We start from the raw sequence: 14,084 nt of genomic DNA, 5'->3' as shown, positions 1-14,084 counted from the left end.
CTCCACAGACAGACTTCGAAAGTCTTTTGTCCCTCAGGCCATAAGACTTTTCAACTCATCTCAGCACAGCAAACTGAAGACTCTGTGACACCTTTTCTTTCCAGCAATTCTGGCCACACCATGGACATACCCCCATCTATGGTCACACTATCTTGCTGATGCCCATAACACTATTTTTATAGTTCTACCCTATTTTGCACTAGTAGTTCATTCACTAGTTCATTCATCTACTGTTTACGTATCATTTGCACTGCTAAATTTCAATTATTATATAACTGTGTTTGCACTTTCTGTATGGCGGACATCAGTTATCCTTATCCTTACTTTATGCACATCAACTGGTGTTCGCTGTCTATTGTGTTCAACTGCACTACCTCCATTTTACATCACACACACACACTAAAGACTGTACTTTTATAATTTCATTTTATTTTGTTGTATTTATATGTATCATTTATATTATTTTTTATCTTTTTGTAAGTTTGTGTACTATACACACCTGCTGCTGGATGTGACGAATTTCCCCTCGGGGATCAATAAAGTATCTATCTATCTGTCTGTCTGTCTGTCTGTCTGTCTGTCTGTCTGTCTGTCTGTCTATCTATCTATCTATCTATCTATCTATCTATCTATCTATCTATCTATCTATCTAAAGACACAGTAACACAAAAACTAGCAGAAGTGGACAGTGATTCAAATAAAATGCAAGATAAATGCAGAAGTTTAAGGCATTAAAGGATTTTCAAGGGCAATAACGTCCCAAAAACAGACAAACAATCAAACGTGTCCTGAAAAACAAAGTGGTATGAAGGGAACGTTTCAACTGTGAAAAATCAAACTGACAAGTTCACTTCAGTGTCAGAAATCACCAGGGGCAACAGGAGCACAAAATGTTCCCATTTTCAGCCTTAGAGTGGAACAAATCTCCAAAATAGTGTCACAGATAAACAGAAATCACCATTTTATACAGTTAATACAATATAGAGCTATAAAAAATATAGAGCTTGCTCATGTTTCACATTACTTAACTTGATGTATTTACAGTAAAATATATATGTTATTTGTTTTAGGGCTGCACAAATTACATTGTCGCATTATTTTGACACAGTGATATGTGCTTGAGCAATAGTCCCATCACAAGATGTGCAATGTTGTGTAAAGCAAATTAAACACGGCAAGTCATTGTACAACTTACGTGAGACAGAAGTAAAATTTATAAAAATCGTAGGCTACATATCTACCAGAGACAGATTATATCTACAATATATAACATTATTTTACTCCATACACACTTTATTAATATTAAGACATGTTGCACCACAGTCTTCTAAAGAAATCTGCTTCAAATTACAGTACATACATATACAGTATGTTCTTATACTGCATTATACAGTTTGGACACATTTTCTCATTTAATGTTTATTTTAATTTAATTTTAAATGATTAAAGAATTGATCCAGACTATGAAGAAATACATAAGGAATCATGTAGTAACTTAAAAGTGTTAAACAAACCAAAATACTCTGTGAAGTATTTAGGTGCTCTAATCTGGGAACTGTTAACTTGCGGTTACTGAGGCTGGTATCTCTGATGAACTTATCCTGTGCATGACAGAGGTAACTCTTGCTCCTCTTTTCCTGGGCCGGTCCTGATGAGTGCCAGTTTCATCTTTCCTTTTTGATGGTTTTTGAGTGACTAATTTTTTTCTAAAAGTATTTTTTTCTTCACATTAGGACTTTACTCAAATAGGGCTTTTCACTGTATACCAACTCTACGTCTTGACAAGTTCAGCACAGCTGTTAACTGAAAGCCATTCCAGACTCTACCTCATAAAGCTGACTGAGAAAATCCAGCCAAGATGTGCAAAACTGTCTCTATCTAAGCAAGGGAAGCTACTTTGAAAAATCTAATATATAAAACATATTCTGGCTTGTTTATCACTTTTTTGTTTGATAAATAATTCCATGTGTTTTTATTCATATGTTGGATGATTTTAGTATTAATCTACAATGCAGAAGAAAAAAAATAACTAATGAAAAAACACTAATTTTAAGGTGTCTAAACTTTAGATTGATACTGTATATTAGGGGTGGGCGATATGACTAAAATAATAACACAATATTTCAGGGTATTTTTGTGATAACGATATACTTGGAGATATAGGAAAACAGAAAAATAATTCATTAATTTCAGGAATATAGTATAATAGTATAACAGAATAATCATAATGTGGCAAAATAAATAATATAGCATAAAATAATATTGCAGAATATTTAGTGCATGCATATAAACTGCAAACTAAAACAATTATACAATAAATAACCCTAAAGCTTCACAGTAAATAATAAACTACTTTTAAGACAGAATAGCCCTATTATCACGATATGGATTTTTAATATCATGATATTTCTGTGTCACGATATATTGTATACGATATAATATTGCCCACCCCTACTGTATATTGCAAAACTACAAAATACTGCAATGTTAGTTTTTCTCTGAATATTGTACAGTCATTTTATTTTGTGTTTTTCTTAACTGTCTCTTAAATAACCTCAAAATCTCTCTGTTAAAAATTGCTGTGTGCACAAGATCTTCACATCCCTGCCCCTGAGTAGCGGATCTCTAACACAGCTGTAAAGCACCACATGAATTGCGCTACTGAACATAACGCCTTCGATTTGTGTCACAGCGCCAAGCTCCCAGTCTGCTTGAGTAAGTGAATATTCTGGGTTGTAAGTGAATATGTGTCTAAATAATAGAAAAACAACGAGCTAAATGGCGGACGCCTAACTACCCATCGTCTTACGTCTCATCAGCCTGCAGACCAGAACAGCGTTCATTCAAAAGCCCTGATAATTCTGACAAATCACAGTGCAGAGAGCAGGCTAATACAATCCCAGTCACAGGGAGGTTTATTTTCCAAAAACACATCACAGAAGTGTGATCACTGTTATTCACTAGAGTAAGCATTACTTCAGACACTAACGGCTATTGAAAGAAATGTAAACTACAGGGAAAAGCAGTCACATCAGCTATTTCCTCACTCGATAGAATCTGACACAAAGAAGGGCACAATATAAAAGAGGAGGAGTGTTGAAACTCACTGAAGAACAGAGCCAAAAAATAATATCAACTGCAGCCCATATTAAAGCTGTTACAGACTGACCGCAATACTGAAAGAAAACTACAAGGTTCATACAAGGTTCTAACCAATACATTTTTTCATGATTTTTTCATGCCTTCTTGGCAATTTTTCATGACCATCCGATTTTAAAATCACCAGTGCAGACATGGACAATAAAACCAAAAATCAACTAAAACTATAATCAAAACTGATTATAGCAGGTCTAAAATTAATCTGATAAAAATGTTGACACAATACTTAATAATAAAATATGTGTCAGAACCTGAGAGCTCTGTTGTGCAGGACTAAATTACTGAATTAACTCAGAGCTGACGTATTTGTAGCTCAAAATAGATTTTCTCCATCGATAAAATGGAAGCACAAAGATTTGTAGACCAAACTTCCATGGGTTTTCCAAAACTTTCTAAGCATTTTAAGTTTTTTAAAACCTATCGAGGCCTTGAAAATTGCGATTTTAAAATTCTATGACCTTTCCAGGTTTTTCATGACTGTACAAACCCTGCAAATAGCACAACAAATGCAACGTGTTTTAAATTCTTAAACATAGTTATTTTTAGCACTGTACCTAGAACACTGTATTTTTGCTATTTTTCCACCCCTACAATTCAGAATTCGGATTCAGCATACAGCAGAATTCCTACTCAGAGTACACCACATAATTCCAAAGTGCAACTGGAATTTTGACTAAAAGTCTGTCCTACTGTCCAACCATGAGTTCAAACCTAATTTCACCCTAGAATCCTATTCAGAATTCCCACTCAGTGTACAGCAGAATTCCTTTTCAGAGTACACCACATAATTCCATACTGCGAACGGAATTTCAACTTAAAGTCCGTCTTAGAGTTCAACCATGAGTTTGACTCTGAATCATATTCAGAATTCCCATTCAGTGTACAGCAGAATCTCTTCTCGAAGTACACCACAGAATTCCAGGAATTTCGACTTTGGTCTGGTTGCACTCTGAAATTAAGGATTTCTGCAGTACACTGAATGGGAATTCTGAATAGGACTCAAGGTCATACTCTTGGTTGAAACGTAGGACGGACTCACCCTGGAGTCCAATTCAGAATTCCGACTCAGATTCCGCCACAGAATTCCAACAGGGACACTGCCCCAAAGTTCAACTGGATTTCAATTAAGAGTCCCTGCTAGAGTCCAACTCTGAGTTCACCCCGGAGTCTTACTCAGAATTCCCATTTAGTGTACAGAAGACTTCCTTCTCGGAGTACCCCACAGAATTCAACTGGATTTCTAACCCAGAGTTCTGAATTCCGACTCAGAGTCTGCCACAGAATTCCAACAGAGACAGTGCTCCAGAGGCCGACTGAAATTCTAAATCTGAGACTCCATACTGAAGATCAATTCTGAGTCTGCCACGGAGTCCAGCAGACTTCCTACTCTGAGTCAGCCACAGAATTCCACTGGGAAGACTGTCCCAGAGTGTGACCGGAACTTCCTCAAGTTCAATCCTGTTTCCACTCCCGTTCTAGTTATATTCAGAATTCTGACTCAGAGTGTGCACCAGAGACCATTTCATCCCAGTCCCTATTGTCCGTTCAGAATTCAGATTCAGAGTCCAGCAGAATTCCTAAAGGAACCCTACCCGAGAGCCAGAGACCGACTGGAATTCTGGCTTAGAATATGCCTAAAAATTCAACCTCAGAATCAAACTAATGGATAAAGGCAATAATCGTGGATGGTGCACAAGAGAAAGTAGGTGCCTCCTCTTGATTTGGATTGTGGACTTTTAATTTGTCATCGGATCACCCAGGAAGCCTGTAAATGCATCCCTTGTGATACTATCTAGGTGTATGATAGTTAATGTAACAGAGCTATATCTGAAGAAGTTAAGGTTCTCCTCCAATCGTGTTGAGCTACCTTGTGATGCTGCATTAAGAAGAACGCACTAGCTATCATGCTTCCAGCTTGGTGGCACTTTTGTAACAATAGGAAATATAACTAGTAGCTTCTTTGGATCTTGCTGCACCATAGCTTTTTACATAACCTCAGCCAAATAAATTCAATAATAAGGAGGAGTTATAATGCATTATATTGATCCAAGAACCATTTCATAACATCCTCTGGACTCGACTCAAAACTATCGAGATGTGGGCGATCTCCTGTGAGGTCATTTTTGTGTGTGTATATGTTTGTCAACTTCAGTAAAGCTGTAATTCAGAGCAGCTTGTGCTCATTACAGTTTAAAACCCCTCATCCAGTTAAATCAGCTTAGATTTCACCCAGCTTTGCTGCTCCCCGGCCCCGAATACAGTCCAGAGCCGGTCACTGCCAGTCACTGATCATTATAATATATCCACAGCTGTGAGAGGACCTCCATCACCCCCACACACACACACACTTCCAGGTCAATCCATGCATCTATATATCCGATGCTAGTGTGATGTGCCAATTTCTAGATTTAGTCCCATGTAACAGTTGGTACTATCCATGGAATGGGTTGACCCAAGCTAACCTGTTTTGACCTGACTGTTATGAGAGAACACACTGTTCTGACCTCCTCGATCCTGTCCTTTAAATAAACGATGCTGAAAAATATTTTAGAGTTATATTCTGTCTTTATGTCAAATAAATGCATGTGTCAATTCAGCTATTTATCTAGCTTTTTGTCAAATGACTCACTAAAAATGAAAGGAGGTACAGAAATACAGATATTTCTGTACATCCATCCATTTTTAGTAAGTCAGTTGATAGATTTTGGTGTCAGATAAGGGTGGGTGATACGGCCTTAAAATAATATCACGATATTTCATGGTATTTTCATGATAACGATACTCTTAGTGGTATGACAAAATACTAAATTAAAAAAAAAAAAAAATCAAGCATACACTACTGCAACAAATGAAAATGTTATGTTATTATTGCATACAATATTATATGGCACCTCCCTAACTGAAATATTTAAACAATACAAGAATTTTATCAGATATGTAACAGATATCAATAATCCAGAATGTCATGATACTAATAATGCACTTAAAATATCTCCATATATCCACGATTAAAGTAAAATAAATGATACTGGACAGATAGATTCTGTCTCTAGTAGACATATAATGGGAAATGAGAACAGTGTGAATTTTTCTTTTGCTATAATCAGTAAAAAAAAAAAAAAAAAAAAAAAAAAAGTAGTACCCTGATGTGATAATTAGGGGTAGGTGATATGGCACGATATTTCAGGATATAATATGGTTTACATTTTTCAAAAATCTTGACGATATTATTGTGTATGATACGATATGGCACACCTCTAGTGTCAAGAATCATATTCTGTTTGGATTGCTCCCTTTTTGTGCTGTCACAAAAAGGAAAACTGAATAGAAAATCAACAAAATTGATTATATTTGAAAGTACTTCCATGTACCTTATCTGCTGACTTGACATGAACAGTAGGTACAGATCCCTCCCTCAGAAGAAGTCTGCTGGCTAACCGTGCTCAGTACTGTCTGTAGGTTCACAACTAGCAGAATGAAAGGGCGTTTCTTTAACTGATCTAGTGGGTGGGGCTCTGGGTGAGGGTGAGAGGTGGTGCAAGGGTGGTTCTATGCAGGTTTCCTTATTGTGATGTCACAATAAGGGAGCTATCTGAAAGGCTTCTTTGCAAATGATTCCTAATACCAAACTTTTTCAACTGATTTACTGAAATGCATAGATGGATTTTTTTTTTTTTTGTTCATATTGGCAGTCGGGAACCAAGCGGAAATAATGTTTTATTCTTACGCTCTCTGTAAAAGGAAAATACAGCATGTATAAGCTTATTAAATAGCATGTGAGATCTTTTTGCTTGAACTTTGCCTGAGATCAACTCGTTAATCTGGCAAATATTTACTCGACTGATGAACATATGCATCACCCAGCCTGTTCACACACTTTTTTATTATTAAATGTCATCTGTGTTACTTGATACTGCAGCCTAAAGGCTAAGACATGACTTGATGTTCTTAAGATGTGTGAGCCAGCAGAAGGAAACTAAGGCTTATTGGAACATGTTACTATATTACAGCTCTGGCAGATGCTGTGTGAAGAGCTGAAGGGTATTTTTAGTTAGTGGCCTGGTTATCTTTTGTCACTCAGAGGAGGTGTCATTTGTCACCAGTGACTCCACCACTGCCCTGTTCTGACTCAGTCACAATTCCAGCAGCACATATTGGTGCTTTTTTTTTTTTTTTTAAGAACCAATAAATTCCACTTTACCACCTCTGGTTGCTTCACTTTTGTATACCAAAAACAACTTAAAATGATGAGTAACTTACAAAAGAGCACTCGCAACATTCTCAAACAGGTACATATTATGTTCTTGTTTCATTTAAAGTAAAACTCTGGTGTGAAATTGATTTTGGGTGTAGTAAAACATGATAAAGAATACTAACCATTGCTGAATAGCACACCTCCATTCTCCCACACCTTTCTAAGATCCAGCAACTTTATTCCATTGGCTAAACACCCTTTAGACTGGGTGATATGGGGCATATTCTTGCCCCTGCAGATTAATCACTTTTTACACCGTTATCCAGGTTCAAAGTAGCTCCACACCTTAGTGCTAGAATCCAGAGAGCCCTGATATTTAAATGAGGCATTAAGAAATTTGAAAGTGCAGAAAAAGCTTATATAAAAACCACTGTTTACAACCAGTAGCATAGTAAGATGCCAGTGCCCGGGGATGTAGCTAACGCTACAGGTTGTAAACAGTAGTTTTTAAATAAGCTTCTTGCGCACTTTTAAAAGTTATTAATGCCTCGTTTTCAATGATGGCTCTCCGGATTCTACCAATAAGGTGTGGAGCTACTTATATACTTATATCTACACTATAGTGTAGATGCCATTCTATCTATTACAAGTGGAGAATCATCAGGATTCTGACACTATTATTTAAGGTAAGAATGATACCGGTGTTCATTTTGAGAGGTGATTTTGATTTAGTTTTATTCTTGGTCTTTTTTTTTTTTTGGTCACATTTTTGTCTTTTGGTTTTTATTGGTTTGAGTCTAGTTTTAGTCAATGGAAATAAACAATATTTTAGTCTAGTTTTAGTGTAATTTTAGTCATATAAAAAGTACGTATTTTGTATTTTTTATTGTTTTTTTTTTTGTTGATGTTCTTATTTTGAGATTATTTACTGCTCACGTGAGGAGGTGCTAAATTCCGCACAACACTGTGTGTTCCGATCACTGCTCAATAATATTATTTATTACAAATAATTTCCCAATTTGGCAGTCCTTGGCATTTTTGTTTAGTTTTTATTAGTTGATGAAAAATGTAATGAATTTCGTCACAGTTTTTCTTTTTCATTTTTTCCTTTTCATTTTTATTTAGTTTTTGTCTCGTTTTCGTCATGAAAAACAGGTCGTCAATGAAGATTTTCCATCATTAACAAAGCAATTAACACTGAATGATACACAGTGATGCTTCAAAAGTGTTCAGAGTGCTGCAGAGTGTGAGTGTTCAAAAAATTCAAAAGTGAGGATTTTTCAGTAGCCGAGAAAGCAAAGCGGAGCAAAGATCTGAAGATGAGAAGGAAAGTAGAATGTCCTGCAGGAGGGGAAAAAGAGAGCGAAAGAGAGATAGAGAGCTGTGTGGGTGTCAGGAGGGGAAAAGAGTTTTAGGAAAGTAATTAGCAGGCAGTAATTGCTCTCATTAGCTATAGAGAGGAGTGGGTTAGGTAGGGATGGAGTGTGTGTGGACATGCTGTGCTGTTAGAGCCTGATATGAAAGAGAGAGAGAGAGCGAGAGAGCGAGAGAGAGGCAGATAGGACTACAGTAGCCTGATAAGAAATAGGGCCTATCAGTATCCAACGTCATCCCATCCCAGGCACACACTCCTAACCACATACTCACACACACACACACACACTCAGACGAAGAGATCAAGAGTGCGAGAGGGAGATGACCGTGTCGCAAGAGATGGAAAGATTTAAGTAAATGAGGGAGGTGTGGCGCTGGTGAAGAGATGGAGTGAAGTGAGAAGCCGTGGGGAGAAATGAAGGTTGTGGGATTAAGGGAGGCGAGGAGTAGCAGAGATGAATCAAAACCTGGCTTGAAAGTGTGAATCAAAATCGACTGCACACTCGCCTACAGGTGAGGCGTAAAGTCCATGAAGACTGACAATCGGTGATGAGATACCGAGCCTCAGATGTCGACCAATAACATTCTAGTATGGCTAAAGAGGAGAGATAAAGTGAGGGAGGCTCTCTATCCGTGATTAAAAAAAAAAAAATCCTTATTTGAATGATTAAATATGGATTTATACAAAATTTATTTTTTACAACTTGCTTATTTTGGACAAAAGTAATAAAATCTAAAGCATTAATTGTTACTGTAGTGGGTTAATTCTACATGTAAACACTATAGGTCATTTTTTTTAGACAAGGAGTAAACCTAATCCTTGACTAATTTTTACTTTGAATGGAAAATCTCTGTTCAAATGCTGTGTAGTCCAAAACTAGGCTTAATCCCCGTCTCGGAAACCGCCCCAAACAGTTTCATAATAGTAGGTAGAGTGTTTCTTGTCCAATTACAGAATTTGTTCTCAGCGGGCTAAGTGCTGCCACTATGATCAGGAGATTGCTGGTTTGGAGCCTTGAGAAAGCACAATTGGCTTTGCTCTCTCTGGGTGGGTAGATGGCGCTCTCTCTCCCCATGTCACTCCAAAGGGTGATGACGATCAGCTCAAGGCTTCTGTGAGCTGATGTATCAGAACCGAGTCGCTGCGCTTTCCTCCGAGTGCACTGTGATGCTACTTGGCAATGCTGCAGCATGTAGCATGTGCTAGTCTTCACTCTCCTGGTGTGTTGGGGCATCACTAGTGATGGGGGGGGGGGGATGTCCTAATGAGTGGGTTGGGTAATTGGCCGTGTAAATTAGGGAGAAAATGAAAAAAAAAAGAATATAGAAATAAAATTACAAAAAAACAGAATCAGAAACAGAATCAAGAGAATTGTTTCAGAAAATCAGTGGTGATACCAAACTCTACTGGGAACACTTATAGTACTTCATAGTAGAAAACAAATATATTAATGAGGTGCCCCACTAAAGTGGAGTCTGCCTTCAAATCAACAGATTGGTACCTCTGCTCATTAGATTTTCGAGCGCTGCCAGAACGATTTAATTGCATTTAGTGGCAAAAGCATTAGTGAGGTCAAGATAGATGATCACCACCCCACCTTATTATCCCCAACTCATCCCAAAAGCACCATTTTGTTCCTGGCTTCTACATGTTACAATAAATATATCACTGCTTATATATATATAAAAAAAAAAAAAAAAAAAAAAAAATATATATATATATATATATATATATATATATATATATATATATATATATATATATATATATATATATATATATATATATATATATATATGCACTAATTAGCACTGAGCAGAGGTACAGAGTGGAATCTGCTTTTTGTGAGGGTTGTGAGGATATGCTGTACAGTTTGAGAGACATGTAAGCAGCTTTCCCTGCATTGGCAGCAGTTTGGAAAGAGTGAGTAGGTTCTAAATGGTTCTAAACAGGCTAAATTGGCAAAATCGAGGAGAAAACTGAAAACTATAAAAAAAAGCGCAAAAAATGGGCTAAATATTTGCCCACAAGTACCCTTTGTTGAACAGTCTAGTTAGACCATTCCATTTGTCCAACCAACAGACTACTTAGTCTAGTCAAAAGATAGCCTGCCCAAACTCTGCAGTCTTTTAGAATGTAGCTTACTTACTTATAATTATAATTATATTATATAGCGCCTTTCTGCCACTCAAGCACATTCAACACACACTCAACACACACACACACCAATAAGAAGCGGCAGCCAATCGTGCACAGCATACTCTCAACCGCACTGACCATCCACTTGGAGGACTCAAGTTCGCCCAGCACAGAATGCAGACTAATGCTTTGAATTAGCTGCTGCTTTTTATGTTAGTTAATTTTTGAAATATATACTTTCAATTTACAATAACTATAACAATAATACAATAACTAAAATATATATATTTCCTGATTAAATATTAAGTAATGGTTTACATGCACCTATGTCATTTACATGTCACCCCTTCTCTGAAGACTTGGAAGGGCCTTACAGCACACCACTGCTTTTTTCCAGAAATGCAAGAACCTGTTACCTGTAAATTAAAAATGTAATGACACATGTAAAAAAAAAATCCAGTATAAGTATTTCCAGACTCTATCCACACACAAAACACATGCTAGAGCCAAGTGTTACCAGGCCCTCTGTGGCATTTCCTTATCAGCTTGTCCAGAAATGCATGTAGAGTGTAGTGTGTGTCCTTTGGGGGTGGCTCAAAGCACAAAATCACACTTCCCGTCCTACCTCGACAGTAGCCTAAGGCTTTGGAATGCAGCTATAGAGAACTTCCCGAGAGAAAGGACAGAGCGGAATAAATAAATGAAACAAGAAAGAACAAAACAGAAAGGGCAACTCGATACACACCGGCTGACCCCACATGTACAAACAGCAACACACAGCAAAGCCCCTGGAGGAAGTAGGGTATATACCGAGAGCGTACTGTGCATGTAAACATGTTTGCTTACATTAGAGACAAATTTGTTTATTCTTAAAGAGGCGTTTCTTCGCCAAGACTCCTGCACAGGCTCGCCTGTGTGTGTGTGTGTGCACGAGGGAAAGTGTGACAGTGTTTGCATGCAATACGTTCCACGCAGCCTGTAACAAGATGTAATTAAGAAGAATAATGGTTTTGCCCTCTTCCCTCAGTTAACAAGTGAGGCGGTGATAGCAGCCTGGTGCTGGCAATCGCGTGTAATTTCGTGCAGAGCCCCAGATACGAGCTGCAGCGGAGAATTATGAGAACACTCACACATTTAATGACCTCCTCACACCGCATAACACAACAGCTGCACAGGCTCAACACCTCCGTCTGCGACCAGACCATGATGCTGCTGTATGACTGGTCACAAGGCATCTCAGAGAAACCGAAAAGAGAGGTTTTCATACAAGTTTGACTGTGCAAATTGGATGTTTTTTACAAAAAAAAAAAAAAAAAAAAAAGAATATGCATTACGTACGAAACCATGCAGTTAATTTGTACTTTAAAGCTTACTTGTAAGCTTAGGAAATCATGCGATGGCTTGTAATAAAGAGAACAGCATTTTTGCCATTGCTTCTACTAACTGCACTGTGTAACTCTAGTACAGCAGGCAGTACAGCACTTCTGAGAACTGCTGAACATTGCATAATCTGTGGAATTGTATTTGTGTAAAATCCTGCAACATTCTTTCACTTTTAAGTAATGGTTCCCTCAGCTTGTCCAGAAATGCACGTGAAAAGTATGTCCTTCTTAGGTGGCACAAAAAGCAAATTACACTCCCTGACTGTAGGGAAGCCATAAAAAAAACTGTTTTGGAAAATAAAGTTTAATGGGATGGAGTGCTACAGACTAGTAGCTCTCCAGCCCAGAGGGTTGTTGAACCCAATTGAAGAACAGTCGATCTCAAAGCAGGTAAACACAAGAAAAAAGGAAAAAATAAACAAATAAACACACTGCTCTTCGCGCTGGATCAAACCTGTGTCGTTAGGGTCGTGGTCCAATACACCAGTGAATTGGGCTAGCGAATTGGGACATGGCCGGGAAAAAAAAAAAACACCCTTATAAGGAGATATGGAGCTCAAGCATGGGCGGATAAACGAGAACGCCAAACGTGACAGAAAGACATGGAAGAAATGTAAACAAAAGCTCACCAGAGAAGCATTTTGTTATAATTTTTTTAATTAATATTATCATTCATTAAAGTTCAAACAACCTCATGGGCCAGATGTTTCATGCTTGTGGGCCACATCTGGTCCAGGAGCAAGAAATACTAATTCTTGTTAAATGATGCTTTATTTGACATTTTTACAGGTTATACTATATGGACAAACGTATAGGGATACATTCTCATTAATTGTTCTACAAAATCTGAGTAACTGTTGGAGTAGTGGTCTCTACTGTCCAGGGAAGTAAGGCTTTCTACTAGATTTAGAGCACTGTTGTGAGGACATCAGTTTGTGACTTTAAGCTAAGGTATATGGGTTCTGCAGCAGGACAATGATCCAAAGCACACCAGCAAGTCTACCTCTGAATGTCTCAAAAAAAAAACTTAACGAAGGTTTTGGAGTGGCCAAGTCAAAGTGTGATTGAGGTGCTGTTTATGCTCAAAAACTCTGAAATTGTGCAAAGAAGAGTGTGCCAAAAGACTCACCCAGATTCACTTTTTCACACTTGTGTCCCTTCATAAATGGGAATTGTTTTTTTTTTAGATATTTCTTCAGGTTATATTTGTCTGATATGAAAATCTGTTTGTTAATCTAAAAAAATTAAGTATGTTTTTCACTGCACTGTAGTTCTTTTTATATGCCCTCATAGGTTTATCTTGTCCAGGGTGTGTGCAGTTGTATCATTAAGAGAAAGACTGTGTACATACCTCTCAATGATGTCAGCAATCACACAGGCAAACATCTGCAGGCCCTCTGGCAGCTGCAAGGCCACTGTGAAGCAGAGAAGAGGCCAGAGGCCAGGTCAGCGCAGTGTAAGTGAGAGTGTGACAGTGGCATGCTCTGGGCTTGTTAGCTGAGACTGGGATGTGACTAAACACATTGCTCAACATCTCATATCTGTCCCCGGTGTAATTAAAGAGACGGACCAGCACGAATTCAGAAAAGAAAAACATCCTGCCTATCTGTCAGACTGCGTAAATGCCTGTGATTCGGGGGGGATGTCGCAGAGCATTCATCAGGAATCTCGCAGAAACAACAGAACGGTGCGCTGTTTGTTAGAGTGCTCATTTGCATGTGGCCTTTTGCTGTATCATCCTGCAGAGGCTAATTCTGAGATAACAAAATACCGAAGGATCTATTGTGCAGCCCTTGTGTACACACTGAAGTGCTGCTGCTGCTTACTGATTATT

At 37.9% G+C, this 14,084-nt stretch overlaps 1 protein-coding gene across 2 annotated transcripts in view; it reads right to left on the bottom strand.

Moving 5' to 3' along the window:
* The window catches only part of dph1 (diphthamide biosynthesis 1), a 154,849-nt gene that overhangs the window by 114,515 nt on the left and 26,250 nt on the right, over positions 1–14,084 (bottom strand). Inside the window, exon 3 of one of the 2 annotated variants that reach the window (XM_022670549.2) lies at positions 13,602–13,665. The exons of the other annotated variant lie outside the window; for it this stretch is intronic. Coding sequence (XP_022526270.2) covers positions 13,602–13,665 — 64 coding nt within the window. The remainder of the gene's footprint in view (positions 1–13,601; positions 13,666–14,084) is intronic. 2 annotated transcript variants of the gene reach the window in all.

Source organism: Astyanax mexicanus, chromosome 18 (genome assembly GCF_023375975.1).
Source record: "Astyanax mexicanus isolate ESR-SI-001 chromosome 18, AstMex3_surface, whole genome shotgun sequence".
Lineage (NCBI taxonomy): Eukaryota > Metazoa > Chordata > Actinopteri > Characiformes > Acestrorhamphidae > Astyanax > Astyanax mexicanus.
This window is presented reverse-complemented; position numbering and strand designations above follow the sequence as displayed.